Source organism: Macaca fascicularis, chromosome 1 (assembly GCF_037993035.2).
Source record: "Macaca fascicularis isolate 582-1 chromosome 1, T2T-MFA8v1.1".
NCBI classification, from domain to species: domain Eukaryota; kingdom Metazoa; phylum Chordata; class Mammalia; order Primates; family Cercopithecidae; genus Macaca; species Macaca fascicularis.
This window is the reverse complement of record NC_088375.1, coordinates 60476206-60496356: the sequence shown is the minus strand read 5'-3', so window position 1 is coordinate 60496356 and position 20151 is coordinate 60476206. Positions and strand designations below refer to the sequence as shown.

General features: G+C 40.7%; 1 protein-coding gene across 1 annotated transcript in view; it reads left to right on the top strand.

Moving 5' to 3' along the window:
- Positions 1 to 19912, top strand: part of KDM5B (lysine demethylase 5B) — an 82526-nt gene extending 62614 nt beyond the window's left edge. Inside the window, exons 15-27 of the mRNA XM_005540455.4 lie at positions 423 to 604; positions 770 to 894; positions 4237 to 4387; positions 4542 to 4656; positions 5335 to 5690; positions 6253 to 6391; positions 9376 to 9555; positions 10184 to 10342; positions 12190 to 12675; positions 14459 to 14570; positions 15645 to 15799; positions 17296 to 17616; positions 18151 to 19912. Of these exons, the coding sequence (XP_005540512.3) occupies positions 423 to 604; positions 770 to 894; positions 4237 to 4387; positions 4542 to 4656; positions 5335 to 5690; positions 6253 to 6391; positions 9376 to 9555; positions 10184 to 10342; positions 12190 to 12675; positions 14459 to 14570; positions 15645 to 15799; positions 17296 to 17616; positions 18151 to 18288 (2619 nt within the window). The 3' untranslated portion in view covers positions 18289 to 19912. The remainder of the gene's footprint in view (positions 1 to 422; positions 605 to 769; positions 895 to 4236; positions 4388 to 4541; positions 4657 to 5334; positions 5691 to 6252; positions 6392 to 9375; positions 9556 to 10183; positions 10343 to 12189; positions 12676 to 14458; positions 14571 to 15644; positions 15800 to 17295; positions 17617 to 18150) is intronic.
- Positions 19913 to 20151: the final 239 nt, after the last annotated feature.

The following is a 20151-nucleotide window of genomic DNA, read 5'->3' as shown; positions in this document are numbered from 1 at the left end:
GCAGAGCGAGACTCTGTCTCAAAAAAAAAAAAAATAGATTCTCCATATTTCCTCAGAAGTAGGAAGCATATTCCTTTCTTTTGCTCTTATCTATACCCAAAATGTGGACAAGGCTAATTTGGAGTAGAACAGACAACTAACCTCAGTAGTTTTACAGTCCTATTGTGTTCATACTCAGATCAAAATGACCAAACATAAGGACCTGCCTTGTCTGAAAAAGGAGATCTCCCTAGACAAATGAACTTGCCTATATTTGCTAGGTCATTTGTTTCTTGTATGCCACATGTTTTAAAATCATGCATCCCTATTTTGGTAAGGCTTTTTTTTTTTTTTTTTTAAACTCAAGTACTACTGCATGCTTGTCTTGGGCTGGTGGATTATATTATCCTTTGGAGGTTTCTCTAAAGTATACTTTATTCTAGGGAGTGATTGATTCGGAAAGAATGGATTTTGAGCTATTGCCAGATGATGAACGTCAGTGTGTAAAATGCAAAACTACATGCTTCATGTCTGCCATCTCCTGTTCTTGTAAACCTGGCCTGCTTGTTTGCCTGCATCATGTGAAAGAATTGTGTCCCTGTCCGCCTTATAAATATAAATTGCGGTAAGTAGGAAGAATGATTTTTTTTTTTTTTCCTATGGAAAACAGTTGATCCTTACTAAAAGCTCAATGACCTCGCAGTTCTGGGGCTGAAATGTTAAATATAAAACATCTAGTTTTCTCCAAAGCTACACGTCTCAAAGCTAAGTGTGGTGGTATTATTTCCAGGTATAGATACACGCTGGATGATCTCTACCCTATGATGAATGCATTGAAGCTTCGAGCAGAATCTTACAACGAATGGGCCCTGAATGTGAATGAAGCTTTGGAGGCAAAGATCAACAAGAAGAAAAGTATGTGGTACATAAAGTGACTTGGTGATTGGCAAATTGAGGCTCATTGTGATGTAACCAAATTAAGGTCAACAAAACATTTCTTGAAACAGCCTGACCTCATCCTTGGTTATCCCCTCTATGTAGCCAGGTTTACAGAGCACCAGCAGAGAAGGTTTTAAAACCGAGAGTAGATAATGCAGATGCCCTTACATCATAGTGAAATTTCGGTATATGAGTTGTGCAACATCACTTAACAAAAACGATATTGTTAGGAAACCTTTATTTTTGTCTCAGAAATAAAAATTTCACATTTCTTACAAAGACATTGAAATCTTCTTTTTAAAAAAAAAAAAACCAAAACATCTTGTGACAAAGGCAGCATGACACTAAATCAGGAGTCTCTGAAATGGTAGTTTATCACTTCTTAGTTCTAATTAAGGTTAAGGTCCCTGGCACTTGTCATTACCTTTGAAAGTCACTACTACCCTTTTTATCTCTCTCTCTCTTTTCTTATGAAAATATAGTTTGTTTTTTGTTTTTTACTTTTCAGCTTAGGGGTACATGTGCAAGTTTGTTACATAGATAAACTTGTGTTATGGGCGTTTGTTGTACAGATTATTTCATCACCCAGGTTATTATTAATAACCCATTAGTTATTTTTCTGGACTCTCTCCCTCCTCCTGCCCTCTACCCTCCCAATAAGCTCCACTGTGTGTTGTTCCCCTGTATGTGTTCATGTGTTATTCCCCTCTACTCATCCATGTGTTTTCATCATTTACCTCCCACTTATAAGTGAGAACATGCAGTATTTGCTTTCCTATTCCTAGTGTTAGTTTGCTAATTGCCTCCACCTCTATCCATGTTCCTGCAAAGGACATGAGCTCTTTCTTTTTTATGGCTGCATAGTATTCCGTGGTGTATATGTACCACATTTTTCTTTATCCAGTCTTATCATCGATGGGTATTTAGGTTGATTCTGTGTCTTTGCTATTGTGAGTAGTGTTGCAGTGAACATGCACATGCACGTGTCTTTATAATGGAGTCATTTATATTCCTTTGGGTATATGCCAGTAATAGCATTGTTCAAATGGTATTTCAGTCTTTAGATCTTTGAAGAATCGCCACACTGTTTTCCACAATAGTTGAACGAATTTACACTTCTACCAACAGTGTATGAGTTCCTTTTTCTCCACAACCTTGTCAGCATCTGTTACGTTTTGACTTTTTAATAATAGCCATTCTGATTGGTGTGAGATGATATCTCATTGTGTTTATTTATTTATTAAATTTTTTTTATTTTTTGAGACCAAGTCTCGCTCTGTCGCCCAGACTGGAGTGCAGTGGTATGATCTCGTCTCACTGCAACCTCCATCTCCCAGGTTCAAGCAATTATCCTGCCTCAGTCTCCTGAGTAGCTGGGACTACAGACACACGCCAACATGCCCAACTAATTTTTGTATTTTTAGTAGAGACAGGGTTTCACCACGTTGGTCAGGCTGGCCTTGAACTCCTGACTTCGTGATCTGCCCGCCTTGGCCTTCCAAAGTACTGGGATTACAGGCGTGAGCCACTGCACCCAGCCTTTCATTGTGGTTTTGATTTGTATTTCTCTAATGATCAGTGATTTTGAGCTTTTTTTTCATACGATTGTTGGCCATATGTATATCTTCTTTTGAAAAGTATCTTTTCATATCCTTTGCCTACTTTTTAATATTTTTTTTCTTGTAAATTTGTTTAAGTTCCTTATAGATGCTGGATATTAGATCTTTGTCAGATGCACAGTTTGCAAATATTTTCTTCCATTCTCTAGGTTGTGTATTCACTCTGATGATAGTTTCTTTTGCTGTGCAGAAGCTCTTTAATTAGATCCCATTTGTCAGTTTTTGCTTTTGTTGCAGTTGCTTTTGGCATCTTCATGAAATCTTTGCCTGTGCCTATGTCCTGACTGATATTGCTAGGTTGTCACCCAGGGTTTTTATAGTTTTGGGTTTTACATTTAAGTCTTTCATTCCTCATGAGTTAATTTTTGTATATGGTATAAGGAAGGGGTCCAGTTTTAATCTTCTGCATATGGCTAGCTGTTATTCCAGCACCATTTATTGAATAGGGAATCCTTTCTCCATTGCTTGTTTTTGTTAGATTAGTTGAAGATCAGATAGTTGTAGGTGTGCATTTTTATTTCTGGGTTCTCTATTCTGTTCTATTGGCCTGTGTGTCTGTTTTTGTACCAGTTCATTTCTCTTTCAGAGTGTTTTCACTTGCTTTCATTTCTGTAGCCCAACACATAACTCCACCCCCTTTTATTTAGGGGAAAGGAGCAATATCATTGTCTCTGAGTCTACTGTGCTTTAGTAACTGAGCACACTAGTTACTCACTAACTGTAGAATAAAATGCAGGAGGAAGAAGTGGTTCAAGCCACACAGTAAGAGTTATATTTACTTTGCTTTCATAAGTCAGTTGTTTTCTTCTTTTTGTCTATTGTAAACATGCCAGGTTTTTTTTTTTTTTTTTTTTTTTTGAGACAGGGTCTTGCTCTGTCATCTCAACTGGAGTACAGTGACATGGTCATGGCTCACTGCAGCCTTGAAATCCTGAGTTTAAGTAATCCTCCTGCTTTAGGTTGTCAAATAGTTGACTACAGTTGTGTGCCACCATGCCTGGCTAAGTTCTTTAATTTTGTAGAGATGAGATCTTGCTGTGTTGACCAGGCTGGTCTTGAACTCCTGGCCTCAACTGATCTTTCTGCCTTGGCCTCGCAAATTGCTGGGATTTACAGGCGTCAGCCACTGTACCCGCCCTAAAACATGTCAGGTCTTAGCATTTTTATATTTAAGTTCAACTCTAGACACTTGTTTAAAAAACTCCATGTTCGGCTGGGCGCGGTGGCTCAAGCCTGTAATCCCAGCACTTTGGGAGGCCGAGACGGGTGGATTACGAGGTTAGGAGATCCGAGACCATCCTGGCTAACACGGTAAAACCCCGTCTTTACTAAAAAATACAAAAAAACTAGCCGGGCGAGGTGGCGGGCGCCTGTAGTCCCAGCTACTCGGGAGGCTGAGGCAGGAGAATGGCGTGAACCCGCGAGGCGGAGCTTGCAGTGAGCTGAGATCTGGCCACTGCACTGCAGCCTGGGTGACAGAGCGAGACTCTGTCTCAAAAAAAAAAAAACAAAAAAACTCCGTGTTCAGCCACCACCCTGGAAAAATCAAATCAACAAATTTATTAATAATTTAAAGCATTGCAAGAATTTGAAGTTACATTTCTAGACAAGAACTGACAAAACCAATCTCCTCTGAATTTCATACCAGTAGTAATAAACATAATGATTACAGAAAATATGACTTTTTCTTCATTCCTAGGCCTTGTCAGCTTCAAGGCTTTAATTGAAGAATCTGAAATGAAGAAATTCCCAGACAATGATCTTTTGCGACACCTTCGCCTAGTCACACAGGATGCAGAGAAGTGTGCCTCTGTTGCGCAGCAATTGCTTAATGGCAAAAGGCAAACTAGGTATGTGCTTCTGACTGCGTGAGTTTGGATTCTTTGGCACCTATGTTTGGAAACCTGTTGTGACTCCTTCTGTCTTGAATTTCTGTGACCACCTGGGTGTGGTGGACATATATATATATTCTTATATGGCTTCCTTGGGCCTTTGTCTTTATAGATACCGATCTGGTGGAGGGAAATCCCAAAATCAGTTGACAGTGAATGAGCTCCGGCAGTTTGTAACACAGCTGTATGCTCTTCCATGTGTCCTCAGTCAGACACCATTGCTAAAGGTAACCATAGAGGGATGTGTGGGAGAATACTTTGGTAATGCTGTATTTTGTATATAAACTTGATTGACATTACTAAGTAATCTTTGATGATTAGTATGTACATTTTTTTGCAGATGCTTTTAATAATACATTGAGTGGTATGTGTATATAAATGGATTATAATAGTAGGCCCACAGAGGGGAAATAAAGTTGGAAATTTTTCCTTTGAAAGTGACCTTGGCTGGGCATGGTGGCTCACACCTGTAACCCCAGCTCTTTGGGAGGCTGAGGCAGGCGGATCACCAGGTCAGGAGTTCAAGACCAGCCTGTCCAATCTGGTGAAACCCCATCTCTACTAAAAATACAAAAATTAGCCAGGCATGGTGGCACATGCCTGTAGTCCCAGCTACTCCAGGAGGCTGAAAGCAGGAGAATCGATTGAACCTGGGAGACAGAGGTTGCAGGAAAAAAAGAAAGAAAGTGACCTCAGCTAGTTCGAGTTGGGATAAGGTCTCCGTTATAGTTGCTCAGTGTTTGCTGTCAGTTGGCTTATGTATTATCTTATTTACCTATATTATTACTAAAATTAAATGAGATGTTAGAGTATCTCAGTGAATATGAATTTAAGATTCTAAGTTTGAAAGAAGCCAATTACTGAAAATTACTGTTTTAATGCAATAACCTGTGTATTTTTTTTAGGATCTCTTGAATCGTGTAGAAGATTTTCAACAGCATAGTCAGAAACTACTGTCTGAGGAAATGCCTAGTGCTGCGGAGCTGCAGGACTTGCTAGATGTCAGCTTTGAATTTGATGTTGAACTTCCACAGCTTGCTGAGATGCGTATCCGTTTGGAACAGGCCCGTTGGCTGGAAGAGGTGCAGCAAGCTTGCCTAGACCCCAGCTCCCTTACTTTAGATGATATGAGACGTCTCATAGACCTAGGGGTAGGGCTGGCCCCGTATTCAGCAGTGGAGAAGGCTATGGCCCGGCTGCAGGAACTGCTCACAGTGTCAGAGCACTGGGACGACAAAGCCAAGAGTCTCCTCAAGGCCAGGTGAAAAAGCAGACTTCTCTTTCTTTGGGAAGGTTGGACAGTTTTCTCCATCTTAAACATAGAGCACAACAATTGGTGTATGGCACGTGCTCAGTAGCTGCGGTTATTATGCATGTGGAAGACATGTAGAAATAGCTGAGATATTTGGAGCTGCTTTGGGACCTGAATAAAAGAATGTTAATTTTTTCTTATTTTACTGATTATAAAATGAATAATTCAATTGGATACAGCTTTTCTAGAGTTGGTTTAATAAAATTTCCCTGGATCCTGTTAATATCCTATCTTTGAGAGAGGAAAATACTTACAAATAGGTGAAGCTGTTTAAATTCACAGTTAATAAATACGGTTCCAAGGAGTCTTAAAGAGAAATGTGTGAGAGTCAGTAGGCACTGTTCTGCAAGAAAACAGTGCAGATAATTTTCAACATGAACAGACAATGCCATTTGAAAAAATTTCTTTGCCATACTGAATTTCCTTTGAAACGCTAGTCTTTTTGGTAACCATTTAAAGAAAAATGAACCATCATATAAAATACTAAGAAGTCTTTGTTTGCATTTTGTAGGCCACGGCATTCATTGAATAGCCTTGCTACGGCAGTAAGGGAAATCGAAGAGATCCCCGCATATCTGCCCAATGGTGCAGCTCTGAAAGACTCAGTGCAGAGAGCCAGAGACTGGCTTCAGGATGTAGAGGCCCTGCAGGTTGGTTTTAAAAAGTATATACGGAATGTATAAGTGCATCCAGAAAGAGCAATATTGGAAAGTTGTGAAGAATAATATGTTGGATCTCGCTGAACAGTTTCAGTATTTTAGGGGTTGACCAGAAGACTAATTCTATTCAGATTTATTTGGATGTACTTACCAGCTATTATCCTGACCAGTTGTCTCAAATATTTAAAGCTTAGACAGTGTCACCAACTTTTTCTGGGAGCTGGGGAGTCTTTCATAACAAACTTGAGTACTTGACTGCAGATTGAAGCAAAAGAACTAACAATGAAGTAGTGAGAGGAAGTAGTTTTCTACTCTTTGATAAGTATGATTACCTCTTGTTGGCTTGTCCACAACTTTGAAGTTCTGACAATCAGTAATAGCAGATTCAACAAATCTAGTTATATGACTAAATGCCCAAACTAAGCCCCAAGGCCCAGAATTTTCATGAAGTAGTGACTTCAAAGTACCCTCCCAACCCTAAAAAGAAATAAAAACCTACCCAGTTCCAAAGTAATTATCCAAAGTATCCAAAGTCATTTCCACCAAGTATTTGTGGTTTTATGCTAGATGTCATACTTTTTGACCTGTATATAAGTTTAAAAAAATAATTAAGTTCACTTGTAGCATTGTTAAGGTACAAAAAGAATGCATTATTTAATATGATTTTCCCAGTTTTCAGACGACTGACTGAATGACTTAATTTGAAAAGTGTTTGATGGGGGATGTCTTCCCTTATCTCTTATCATCATAAACTAATAGGTGTTACTGACCTATTGAGAAAAAAAAGTCTCAGGTTCTGTTTTGTTGAAGTCCTCAAATTCTAGAAATAAAAATACTATCTGGCTTTCTGAATATTTGTGTAATTTTAAGTGGTGCTAATTGGCTAGTTGCTAACAAGAAGTACCAAACAGGACAATTCTAGACAAATGTTTGCATCTGGGCATCTGTTCTTGTTAATAGGGAAAAGAAGATATATTGTTTGAGGAGATTACATAATTAAGGACTGACTCCAGCAAGCCAAAACAAAAACAAAAAAAAACAAAGTATTTACTATGGATGTAAACTTCGTTAATGAGAGTTTTAGATGTAGGCACTTGTCAATGATAGTTGGTACTGTAGTAATTAGTTTTAGTCATGGTCCTCCTTTTTACTCCATGATTGCTAGCAGCCAGAAGGTGAGCTCATGGCAATAAGGAGAGGCTGGCATATAAAATCAGAAAGCAAGGGCATGCTTCTGGATGAGTTTATTTCCTTCATATTTTATATGTATATGCTACTTTTACTATGTTTGTAACAGTGCCATTAAGGGCAAAAGGCAAGTTTTGCTTCATTCCTGAAAAAGTAGCCTACCTTTTTTTTGAATCATATATTTAAGGACTAATAGACATGACTAACAACAAGGAACTATTTTCTATTTAGTGGATTATTTATTTTAAAATGTTAGGCAGTATTCTGCTTTACACATAGGAAGCACTCGGATTTCTAAATTAAATACCATAGGAATAGCATTAATTTATGAGTCACGTTCTTAAGTGTCCATCAGAACATTTATGCCCTAACAGTTTTAATCCTCTAAGAATAAATATCAAAGGCAGCAAAATAACCTACCCAGTCTTCCCTAGTTGTCCCAAAAATGTCCCTTATGGCTGTTTGTCTAACCCAGGAACACACATTGCACCTAATTGGCATCTCTTTAAGTTTCTTTTGATCTTGTAGCGTTTTCCTCCCTACCCCAGTTTTTCTCATGTCACTGACTAGACAGTTATCCTGTGGTATACTCCACCTTCTGGATTTGTTTGGTTGTTTCTTTGTGGAGTGTTCTATTCTCTGTATTTTCTATAAATTGGAAGTTAGTTTTAAAACCCTGGTGCATCCAAGTTAAACATTTTTTAATATAATGCATTAAAATGTCAGGTAATACTGTATATTCTGTATTGCATCACAACAGGAGACATATCTGGATGACCTGACATCAGTGATGCTAAGTTTTACATTGTATTAGAGCAACACCAATGCATTTCATCCTCCATAACCTAATGCTTTTACTCTCCTTCTAGTTTGGCTATCTTTTTCTAAAAATACAGTTCCCAGACCAGCAGTAGTAGCATTGGCAACAGTAGCTTCACCTGGGAACTTGTTAGAAGTGCAAATTTATGGACCTTTCTCTGACCCACTGAATTAGAATATTTGGGGATAGGACTAAGGAAACTGTTTAAACAAGCCTTCCAGATGATTCTTATGTATGCTAAAGTTTGAGAACCACTGGGCTGTCTCAACTTTTATTTTAGTTTCCTGAATAATTTATATTGAGTCGCTTTAATTAATCATTGGTGAGTGGATTGGGGTAAAATATTGTTTTGTTACTTTTTATTTGTATAATTCTGTATGAAAGTCTTGAGTTTCTACAAACCTTCATTTCTGCTGAAATTTTTTTCAAACTATCAGTAGGGATCAATGTGATGAGTGAATTTAGAAGGGTATAAATAGAACAAAGGGACCACAGTATATGCCATGTTCACATTTGTATCCTTAGAGTCTAGCATATACTAGGTTCTCTAGGCCCGGCACAGTGGCTCACTATAATCCCAGCAGTTTGGGAGGCCGAGGTGGGAGAATTGCTTGAACCCAGGAGGTAGAGGTTGCAGTGAGCTGAGATTGCACCACTGCATTCCAGCCTGGGCAAGAGTGATACTCTGTCTTAAAAAAGAAGAAAAAAGAAAAAAAAAAGAAAATAAAAAAACACCACCAACAACAAAAGACCAAACTAGGTTCTCTAAGTGTCACTTCTACCCCCAACATTATTGGTCAGCTGGCAGGTTGACATTTGTGAATTTAGCATGTTGTTTGTGAATTTAGCATGTTGAGATCTTGGAGTAATCTGAAGTACTCAGTGAACCAATCTGATTTATGCTTTTCCTGTTTTTCATAGAAGTGTTCTTTTTTCTAAACTGCTGTAATTTTCCTTGATTTATTAGGCTGGAGGACGTGTGCCAGTGTTAGACACACTCATAGAACTTGTTACACGAGGCCGATCTATCCCGGTACATCTGAATTCTTTGCCAAGACTGGAATCCCTAGTAGCTGAGGTTCAGGCTTGGAAAGAATGTGCTGTTAATACATTCTTGACTGAGAATTCTCCATATTCTCTCTTAGAGGTAAGTTTACAACCAGCTCATCTGCAAGACCTTAGATCTCCTAGTTTGGTAAAACATGCAGTTCATCACATGCAAAGATGACATCACAGATTAATCTATATTCTGTGAGTTGTTCTTCCAGAAAAGCCAGGGAGATTCTTCTAATCTTCTGGTGAAGCAACCTTTAAATGTTTTCTTGGTTCATTTAGGATAACAGTATCTTAAAGAAGAAAATTTTTTCCTACTGGGTGAAATTCCTCTGTGTTGAAATTGGACTCTTAAACTTGGCCATGTTTTACCCACCTGAATTTCGTAAGCCTGATAAATGATCTCCCCCATCTTTTAAAAGTGCTTTAACTGCACTTTTTGTATTTTCTGTAAACTGTTGCTTGTGCATCATGACTGGGATCAGTTGGTATATATCACATTTTTTACTTGTTAGTTAATTGAATCAGGAATCAGTCAATCTCATAAGAGTCTTCCTCCTCCTTTTGTAAAGGAGAGTCTGAGGGTTGCACGTTCCAAAGAAAATCTTCAATACTAAGAAATGCACATCCTTTTTACTGCTTAGGCTTTTATTTTGGGACTTCCTACTTAATGCTTTATCTGAAATTTATTTTACCGTTCCTTGTGCTTTGTCCCACATTAGGTGCTGTGTCCTCGATGTGATATTGGCCTTTTGGGATTGAAAAGGAAACAGAGAAAGTTAAAGGAGCCCTTGCCAAATGGAAAGAAAAAAAGCACCAAATTAGAGAGTCTGAGTGACCTGGAGAGAGCTTTAACTGAAAGCAAAGAGACTGCTTCAGCTGTATGTAGGGGTTTTTTTCTTCTCCTTTCTGTGTTATTGGGAAGAATAATTTCTGACCCTCTCTGGTTTATAGGAATTTGGAGAAGGCAAGTAGAGTAAATTGAAAGTGTTCAGTTTTACTAAAAAGACTTTTTGAAAATTGTCAAGTGTTACGAGTTTTGAATGGTAAGATGCATAGAAGTGCGAAAGATTCAGGGTAGGCTTCCCAGTCAGGGACTGGCAGACACAGAAACAGTCTTGTTAGTGCCTGTGGGTTGATCCAGGAATGCTAACTAAATATATTGAAACTAATATGAATAGATACATGAAACTGCAGTGCCAATTTATTAGTTTACAGTTAAGAAGTACATTTAAAAGTTTACTGGATACTTTGATACTCATCTAGAAGACCTTAAATCTCTGATTCAACATACTGTTGATTCAAAGATGATAGTTTCAAGGAGACGAAGCAATATGTAACTAATGTTACACATTAAGCACCTTCTCAGGATTAAAAAGGGATAGTTTTGTGATGCTTTTAATGGCACGAAGCATTGCCCGTTCTAGAGTGGGACTGTATACCTGCTACTGGGACTAGATTGAATGGGTTCATCTGTGGATCCGGGCACCTTCTCCCATTGATTTCTTTGTAACTGCCGGACCTCTTGCGATAGACATGGGTTGCTTTGATTTATTTAGGTATTTTGACACAGATAAAGTCTTTAGTGTATGTTTGTATATTCAGTCAGGTTCTAGACAGATTTCTGCCATCAGAGGTCCTCCATTCCATCTGTGGTTTGTTTTTATAAAGACTAACTGAAAGTTACAGTCACCCTCCTGAGATGTTTATATGTTGGTTTGAAACTTTACATGCAGTATCTTTCATAGATTTTAGTCTGTGCCCATCTGTCTGTAGACCCCTGGTTGAAGAATTCTCCCTACATATTATCTGTTAATTTATGGTAGACCTCAAAGGTTAGTCATTTGCTTTCCATCTCTAAGCTTTGAGAAGTTACCTTGTTATCATAAAACCCACACATATTACCTGTATATTATATTTACAAAAGAAGTGGATTTTTTTTTAAATATGCCAAAGGTCTTTACCTGATTTGCTTTTAGATTTTTTTTTTTTTTTTTTAAATAATAGAGATAATGGAGAGTTTATTCTGCCCTTGTAAGGGTGCTTCATCTGGTGAATCGTGATGGATCTGAAAGGGGATAGATGTGATGATTGGAAATGGTTTTTTAACTGTGACAGATTTTTTGAGAACTTGTTTACTATATGCCAGGCAAAGAGTGTCCTATCCCACATCTGTCACTTAACTGTCATCTCAGCCTTGTGAGGTGGGCATTATTATCACCTCCATTTTACACAGGCAGAAATTTAGCCATAATGGAATACGTGGCACCAGGTCACTCACACAGCTTAGTCTGAGGCAGAGTCAGGATTTGAATACAGATAATCTACTCAAGATCCCATGCTCTTTTTTTTTTTTTTTGAGACAGAGTCTCGCTCTGTCACCCAGGCTGGGGTGCAGTGGCCGGATCTCAGCTCACTGCAAGCTCCGCCTCCCGGGTTTACGCCATTCTCCTGCCTCAGCCTCCTGAGTAGCTGGGACTACAGGTGCCCGCCACCTCGCCTGGCTAGTTTTTTGTATTTTTTAGTAGAAATGGGGTTTCACTGTGTTAGCCAGGATGGTCTCGATCTCCTGACCTCGTGATCCGCCCGTCTCGGCCTCCCAAAGTGCTGGGATTACAAGCTTGAGCCACCGCACCCGGCCCCATGCTCTTAACCACCAGGACTTTGAGTTTTAGGGGAAGGCCAAGTTATCTAGGACATCATCCTTGATTGTTAACTCTTTTTTCAGATGGCAACTCTCGGGGAAGCTCGCCTAAGGGAAATGGAAGCCTTGCAGTCTCTCAGACTTGCCAACGAAGGGAAATTGCTGTCACCTGTCCAAGACGTGGATATAAAAATCTGCCTATGTCAGAAGGCCCCAGCTGCCCCTATGATTCAGTGTGAACTGTGCAGGGATGCTTTCCACACCAGTTGTGTGGCGGTACCCAGTATTTCACAGGGCCCCCGAATCTGGCTTTGTCCCCATTGTCGGAGGTCAGAGAAACCTCCATTAGAGAAAATTCTGCCCCTGCTCGCCTCCCTTCAGCGTATCCGAGTTCGCCTTCCTGAGGGAGATGCACTTCGATATATGATTGAAAGAACCGTGAACTGGCAGCACAGAGCCCAGCAACTGCTTTCATCAGGGAATCTTAAATTTGTGCAAGATCGAGTGGGCTCAGGACTGTTATATAGCAGATGGCAGGCCTCAGCAGGACAGATGTCAGACACAAACAAGGTGAATTTGGACTTTCCTTATTGGGTTGTTGGAATTTGCAAAGTTCTGTATCTTTCTCTCGAACCTGTAGCTTTGGTGTTGCTATTCCCTTGGTGATCACTTTACTGTTAATAGCACCCACTTTACCTGTAGCTTCCCACTTCAAGACCATGCAGCAGGTACAACATATTCTTTTAGTTTCCTCTGCTCTTAATAGAAGTTGTTTCTTAGGCACTCTTTCTTTCTTTTTTTTTTTTTTTTTTTTTTTTTTTTTGAGACGGAGTCTCGCTCTGTCGCCCAGGCTGGAGTGCAGTGGCGCGATCTCGGCTCACTGCAAGCTCCGCCTCCCGGGTTCATGCCATTCTCCTGCCTCAGCCTCCTGAGTAGCTGGGACTACAGGCGCCCACAACCGCGCCCGGCTAATTTTTTGTATTTTTAGTAGAGATGGGGTTTCACCGTGGTCTCGATCTCCTGACCTTGTGATCCGCCCGCCTCGGCCTCCCAAAGTGCTGGGATTACAGGCGTGAGCCACCGCGCCCGGCCTCTTAGGCACTCTTTCTATAGAGCACATATTTAGCTTTTCACAGATACCAATGATCTTTTCATTTATATGTGTGCTGACCCATATATATCTTATATATATGTCTATGATGTTCCTTTAAGTCTTTGCTTGACTAAAAAGTTTTTTACCCTGCTTCTTCTCATGTAAGTCAATTAGTAGAAAGGGAAAGCACTTCCTGCCTTTCATCTGTTTTTGCCCTTTAAGGGAACATATTTTTTGGAAGAAGTGTTTGAGCACTGTGTTATTTCAGAGGAAAGCTGGGTTACACACCATGTGTGATCTTTCTGCCAAAAGCCAGATTCTTTTGACCATCACTGGATGGGCAGAGTTTTCTGTCATCTTCCATAGGTGGCTGCAGTAAAAGAATGTGAAGACAATAGAAAAGTACAATCAGGAAGGCAGTATTCAATCTTTATGAGGTTAATCTGATGGTTTTTAAATTTGCTGAACATCTCCGTACCAGAGATACCACAACTCTCTTGTGCCATATGAGCACAGACACATGGATTATATGAATTACATTGTTGATAAGATGAAGACCAAAAAAAAAAAAAAACCAAAACAGTCTGTCATATTTATTTCCTTGGTTTTTTATTTCTTTGCAGGTATCTGAAATGTAGTGCCTGACACATAGATGATAAATTAAATATTTGTTGCATAGATGAGTTGTGGCATTGTGCACACTCCCAAAGTGGAGTCATTGGTGTTCTTTACCCAGGATGTGCTAGGAGTTTACCCTTCTTAGTAAAGGGAAAGGACACAACTATTATATTAATCCATGGTCAAAGGAGTGTTTCCCCTAGCTCTTTTAATATAAAACACTAAGGAAGATAGGAAAGTGGTTATGGATGATTTCTGACATTTGATTTACTCGAAGGGGTACATACGTGTTTATTGTATTTTAACCCTCAATAAGGAGCATTAGAAAAGGATTAAAAGGCTGTATGATCTGTTCTCACACTGAGAAAGTGGCTTACTTCCCAATGGTCTTCTTTACATCTCTGAAATCAGTCCAAGTAAAACTGGAAAGAGTAAAGGCTTGGTATTTGGGAAGATATAAGTTGATTTGGCCAGTTCTGAAACGCCAGAAGACTCTTCAGCAGGGGAAAATCAAGTTTTTTGTTTTTTGTTTTTTGTTTTCCCTGGTTGCCTGCCTGGGTAATGCAAGCTACTGTCATTGGACTAATGGGAGTATTTTTAATCCTGAGGAGATTTTATTACAAAACGTTTTCCCTCCATTAGGTATCTCAACCTCCTGGCACAACATCATTTTCCTTGCCTGATGACTGGGACAACAGAACCTCATATTTGCACTCTCCCTTCTCTACTGGACGAAGTTGTATCCCCCTCCATGGTTTGTATTTTGTTGTTATGTTGAAGGCTGGATACTAATGAGTGATCTTGTATTACTAGGTTTTTGTTATAGATGATCAAGTACCATAAAAAAGGACTTTATGCTGTAATGTAGGATATAAGCTATTACATATTTGCAAAATAGGGAAGGGATCCTATTTGAAGGCTTATAAATGCAAAGGAACAGAGAGGAAGACTTTATATCCATTGTCCTCAGGGATGAAAGGGTTCATGCCACACCAACTGATAAACATCAAGCTGTTAAGTCAGATGCTAGTCATGGGCTCCCTTGTTGCTTCGTTACTTAGGAGACTTGAGAATCTTAAGGATAATCCACATTTACTAGAATCCTGATCCTTAGTCATAGCATCTCAGTGTGTGTCTAGTAATGTGGTTAGACCTCCTTGATCTACTCAGATTGTTCATGCTGTGGCCATCAGTTTGTTTCTGTGCTTTCTGTTAGAAGCCATTAAGGCAGAAGTACAGTTTTTCTGCGTTAGCAATAAGTTAAATGAGAAGGGGAATCAGTGTATAATTTTTTTTTTTTTTTTTTTGAGACGGAGTCTCGCTCTGTCACCCAGGCTGGAGTGCAGTGGCCGGATCTCAGCTCACTGCAAGCTCTGCCTCCCGGGTTCATGCCATTCTCCTGCCTCAGCCTCCCGAGTAGCTGGGACTACAGGCGCCTGCCACCTCGCCCGGCTAAGTTTTTTTTTGTATTTTTAGTAGAGACAGGGTTTCACTGTGTTAGCCAGGATGGTCTCGATCTCCTGACCTTGTGATCCGCCCGTCTCGGCCTCCCAAAGTGCTGGGATTACAGGCTTGAGCCACCGCGCCCGGCCCCAGTGTATAATTAATACTAGTAATCAAAGACTTAGGAAATCTAGTTTTGGCTCTGTTTATTATATTGTGGCTTTAGGCACATTAAGTAAACCTCACTTCAACTGAAGATAATTTGTAATATAAGAAGGAGAGGGTAGTATGGTATTAGGGATAGTCCTTCTATTTGTCTCATAAACCCAAATGTGAATGTGAAACACCCTTTGTTATCATTTTGATTTGGTCTGGTCTTTTACAGGCGTTAGTCCAGAAGTGAATGAACTGTTGATGGAAGCCCAGCTGCTCCAGGTATCCCTTCCTGAAATTCAGGAACTTTACCAGACTTTACTTGCAAAGCCAAGCCCTGCTCAGCAGACTGACCGAAGCTCACCAGTGAGACCCAGCAGTGAGAAGGTGAGTGTCTGAGAGGCTTCTGTGGCAAGACACAGTCTGGGGTGGGGGTCTGCTTTCTTTTACTCCTCCAAACATAACCAGGCAGCTGGTGTGAGCACTGGGTGATTAGACTGAGGATGACCCATTTTGAATGCTGACTTACTTGAAGGATACTCCTTAATGTCCAGTTTCTTTTTTTTTTTTTTTTTTTTTTTTTTTTTTTGAGACGGAGTCTCGCTCTGTGGCCCAGGCTGGAGTGCAGTGGCGCGATCTCGGCTCACTGCAAGCTCCGCCTCCCGGGTTCACGCCATTCTCCTGCCTCAGCCTCCCGAGTAGCTGGGACTACAGGCGCCCACAACCGCGCCCGGCTAATTTTTTGTATTTTTAGTAGAGACGGGGTTTCACCGTGGTCTCGATCTCCTGACCTTGTGATCCGCCCGCCTCGGCCTCCCAAAGTGCTGGGATTACAGGCGTGAGCCACCGCGCCCGGCCATTAATGTCCAGTTTCTTAACATAGTTAAGGATACTGCGGCTGCTGCCACTTCCTTCTAGTGAACTAACTGACCCATCACATTTAACACCCCTGAGAATATAGTTAGGATAGAAATCTGCTAGGAAGCCTGAAGCCAAATTAGGGAAGAACTTCACTAAAGATAGCATGAGGGCTAATGTTGACATTTAGAATTTCATTTTTCATTGTGATACCAAGTAGTATGGCACGATCATTGAATGTGTTCAGTTAATGCACCTTACTCCTATATGGTGTCGGGGGTGTACATCCTTCAAGAAGGAAGATTATTAGTGTGATTCCTCAGGAGCCTATCAGTCAAAGGATAGACATAAACACCTAGACAGAAACTATACAGTAGTCAGTCATTCAGGGATTTGGTGAAAGGAAGACTCTTAGTGGGCACTTCTCCATCTTCTGGTATTGGTTGGCTAATTTGAAGGCTAATCACATCTTTAACATTCCTTTTTTTTTTTTTTTTTTTTTTGAGACGGAGTCTCGCTCTGTCGCCCAGGCTGGAGTGCAGTGGCCGGATCTCAGCTCACTGCAAGCTCCGCTTCCCAGGTTCACGCCATTCTCCTGCCTCAGCCTCCAGAGTAGCTGGGACTACAGGCGCCCGCCACCTCGCCCGGCTAGTTTTTTTGTATTTTTTAGTAGAGACGGCGTTTCACCATGTTAGCCAGGATGGTCTCGATCTCCTGACCTTGTGATCCTCCCGTCTTGGCCTCCCAAAGTGCTGGGATTACAGGCTTGAGCCACCGCGCCTGGCCAACATTCCTTTTTCCAGTGATCCTTTGGTAGCACTAACAGTGACAGGGAAAGGAAGTATGTTAAACCCAAACTGGTTGTCTTCTATAAGACTGGGAAGGGAGTGGTTAAGATGCAGTATTTTTTTGTGTGTAGACTGGGGGATCATCTGATTTCTAATTTACGTGCTCTCTTTAGCTTCTTTAGTTTTAGTAATAGGTGAACCATAGGCTAAAATTGAACTTTCCTGTCTTCTACCCAGAATGACTGTTGCCGAGGGAAGCGAGATGGAATTAACAGTCTTGAGAGAAAACTGAAGAGACGCCTGGAAAGAGAGGGCCTCTCCAGTGAGCGGTGGGAACGAGTTAAGAAAATGCGGACCCCCAAAAAGAAGAAAATCAAACTGAGCCTCCCCAAGGACATGAACAATTTCAAGTTAGAGAGAGAGCGTAGCTATGAATTAGTTCGTTCTGCTGAAACTCATTCCCTGCCCTCAGACACATCCTATTCTGAACAGGAAGACTCTGAGGATGAAGATGCCATCTGCCCAGCTGTGAGCTGCCTGCAGCCAGAAGGAGATGAGGTCAGTGAGGTTTGGGCCATAGAGGACATGCTTTCCCTTAACTCAGAAACCCTGTAAGCTAGACCTCATCTCGCTGGGTCTTTCTCCTCTGCTTATCTGCTTTGAGCTGATCTGAATGGATTGCTCAGCCCTTCCCCCACTGATATCTCTGCTCTTACCATCGTTCCTGGGTCTCCTCCCTTTTCTTGAAGAAACTCTTGTTCTTCCCTTTTTCCTTTTCTTGCTCTTCCAGCTTTCACCTTCCCGGCGCTAAGAAGGTGGGAGGGATGCTGATGTGATGCCCTGTGGCTTACTTATCACAGGGCAGCGCTGTCTTAACCCCAAAGCAGACACGACTTGAAGAATGACTTTGATTCGGTTGCTTTGGATAGGGGGCCAGCTACACTCATTTGGCTTAGCTGTTGTGCCAGAGGTCCTGGTGGTGAGACAGTGGCCGTTATTGGCAAACGGCCTGAATTTCTTGAGGCTGGCCTGCCCAATTTTGAATCCATTTTTTTCCTCTGAAAATCCCATCTTCCTGCTCTTTGTAACCAGGTGGACTGGGTCCAGTGTGATGGCAGCTGCAATCAGTGGTTTCATCAGGTCTGTGTTGGTGTCTCCCCAGAGATGGCAGAGAAAGAAGACTACATCTGTGTGCGCTGTACTGTGAAGGACGCACCAAGCCGAAAGTAAAAACACAAAAACAGATACCCCCCTACTTAATGTAATTCAGGACTCCAACCAAGAGGATTTCTTCAAATCTCAGCAAAGCTACAGGACTGGTACTCAAGCCAGCCTGTAAACGGTGCTATTTCTATTCATTATGGGATCATTTTTCCAGGACTCTTTGAAGAAAAGAAAAAACAACTAAAAAAATTTTTGACACTTTTTGTATTTTTTCCTTAAGAGCTATTTGTGGTTGTTGAGGTTTGAAAAGCTGACTGTTTTTTGCAGGGGTTCCCACCAATTTGGAAGGCATTGAAGCTTGCACCTTTTCATGTACAGCATTAAAATTTTACCTCTCTCTGGGATTTACCAGCTTAAGAGTCCAACTCACTTCCAGTGCCCAAAAGGGCACCCACCAGAAATTCCAGTAAATCCTCATTTGAGGAAACTCTCCCTTGTTTACTCTGTTACCACATTGGGGAAATTTTTAAGTTTTTCACTTTGGGGGTTTTTGTTTGTTTCTTCTTTTCCTTTATCCACTTTTCTTTTTCCTGGTAGACTAGGTTTATTTATCTGAGCAATAACTTCTGTGTTGGTTTCAGTGGCTGGAATTAAAACAAAACAAAACAAACTTCCAAACAGTGTGTTGGTGCTTTAGCGATTGATTGATGTACAGAACACAAATGTCTAGTTTCTAGTGTCACTGATGAACTAGTGATGTAGAAAAGAGACCTCTCTGTAAGTAATTGCCACAGCTGTATTTTGGCTTTCTCCCTGTCCCTTCCTTTCTCCCCTATTTTTTGGTAGCTTGTATCAAATGTTACAGTTTATATTGTGGAATAAATCCTTCGTCCTAACAGAACACTAAATGCTGATTATTTAGAGCCATTAGAGCACAGCTTCTTCTGCCCCTCTACTGTTGCACAGCCAGAAGGGGCTGCTTGCTTTTGCCTCTGCCCAACCAGGTTGCAGTAGCAGTGGATGTTAGCCTGCAAACAACATTAGGGGATTCTTCTTTTGTGTCCTGCTCTGTTTGGTGGGCCATATGCCTACAGCCCTCACTAACAAAGAACCCCTCTGTCTTAAAGGACTAGAACCTATCTTTAAAGCCGTGCTCTTTTAAAATACGCTTTCTCAGAATGTTGGCAAATCACTTCAATCCTCAAATCAGTCCTCCTTGTGAAATGATGCCTTTATTATATTTGAATTGATAGGGGAACTTGGTTTAGGGTTAAGACATTGAAGGAAATCTAAGGAAAATTAATCCTCATAGAGGTCCGGGTTTAGTGTATGTCTTGAGAAGAGACTTGTGAATTGCCAGACTCTGCCTCCTGGTTTCCTTTCTCATTTCTTTCTAACTGTAGCTATCGTTACGGCTGTGGATAGCCCATAGCTATTTTCCTTGCTTTTCTTTTTTAAAGGGCTCTGTTCTGCACTGGAGAAGATATTCTGATGAATGGACTTTTGCTTTTTCCTATTCTGTTGCCAATTTTTGTTTTCCCCACATTCTATAGCCATAAACCTGAAGATGAGTAAAACTGGTGGGTCTTTAATAAAACAACAACAAAAACAGCAGTTTGTGATATAGCAGAGATTTAAATGTACTCTCCCCTTTTATGCACTTCAAATAATTAAATCTCTTTAAGAATGACTTCTAGTTGTCTGCAGTTTTCTGCAGTTGTTGTGATGTTTCTCCTCATCTGATGGTGGTTCTGGGGCAAATAGAGAAGAATAGTCTCCAGAGTACAATCTGGAATCGTCATGGTTTGGCCTTGTCAGTGTTCAAATTCTTAGAACCCCCTCCATCACCCCCGACATTGAGATAGGATGCCAGCTGTCCCAGTCCTCACCTTCCATTGAGAAAGTAAGCTTAAAAGGAGACCCTGCTGC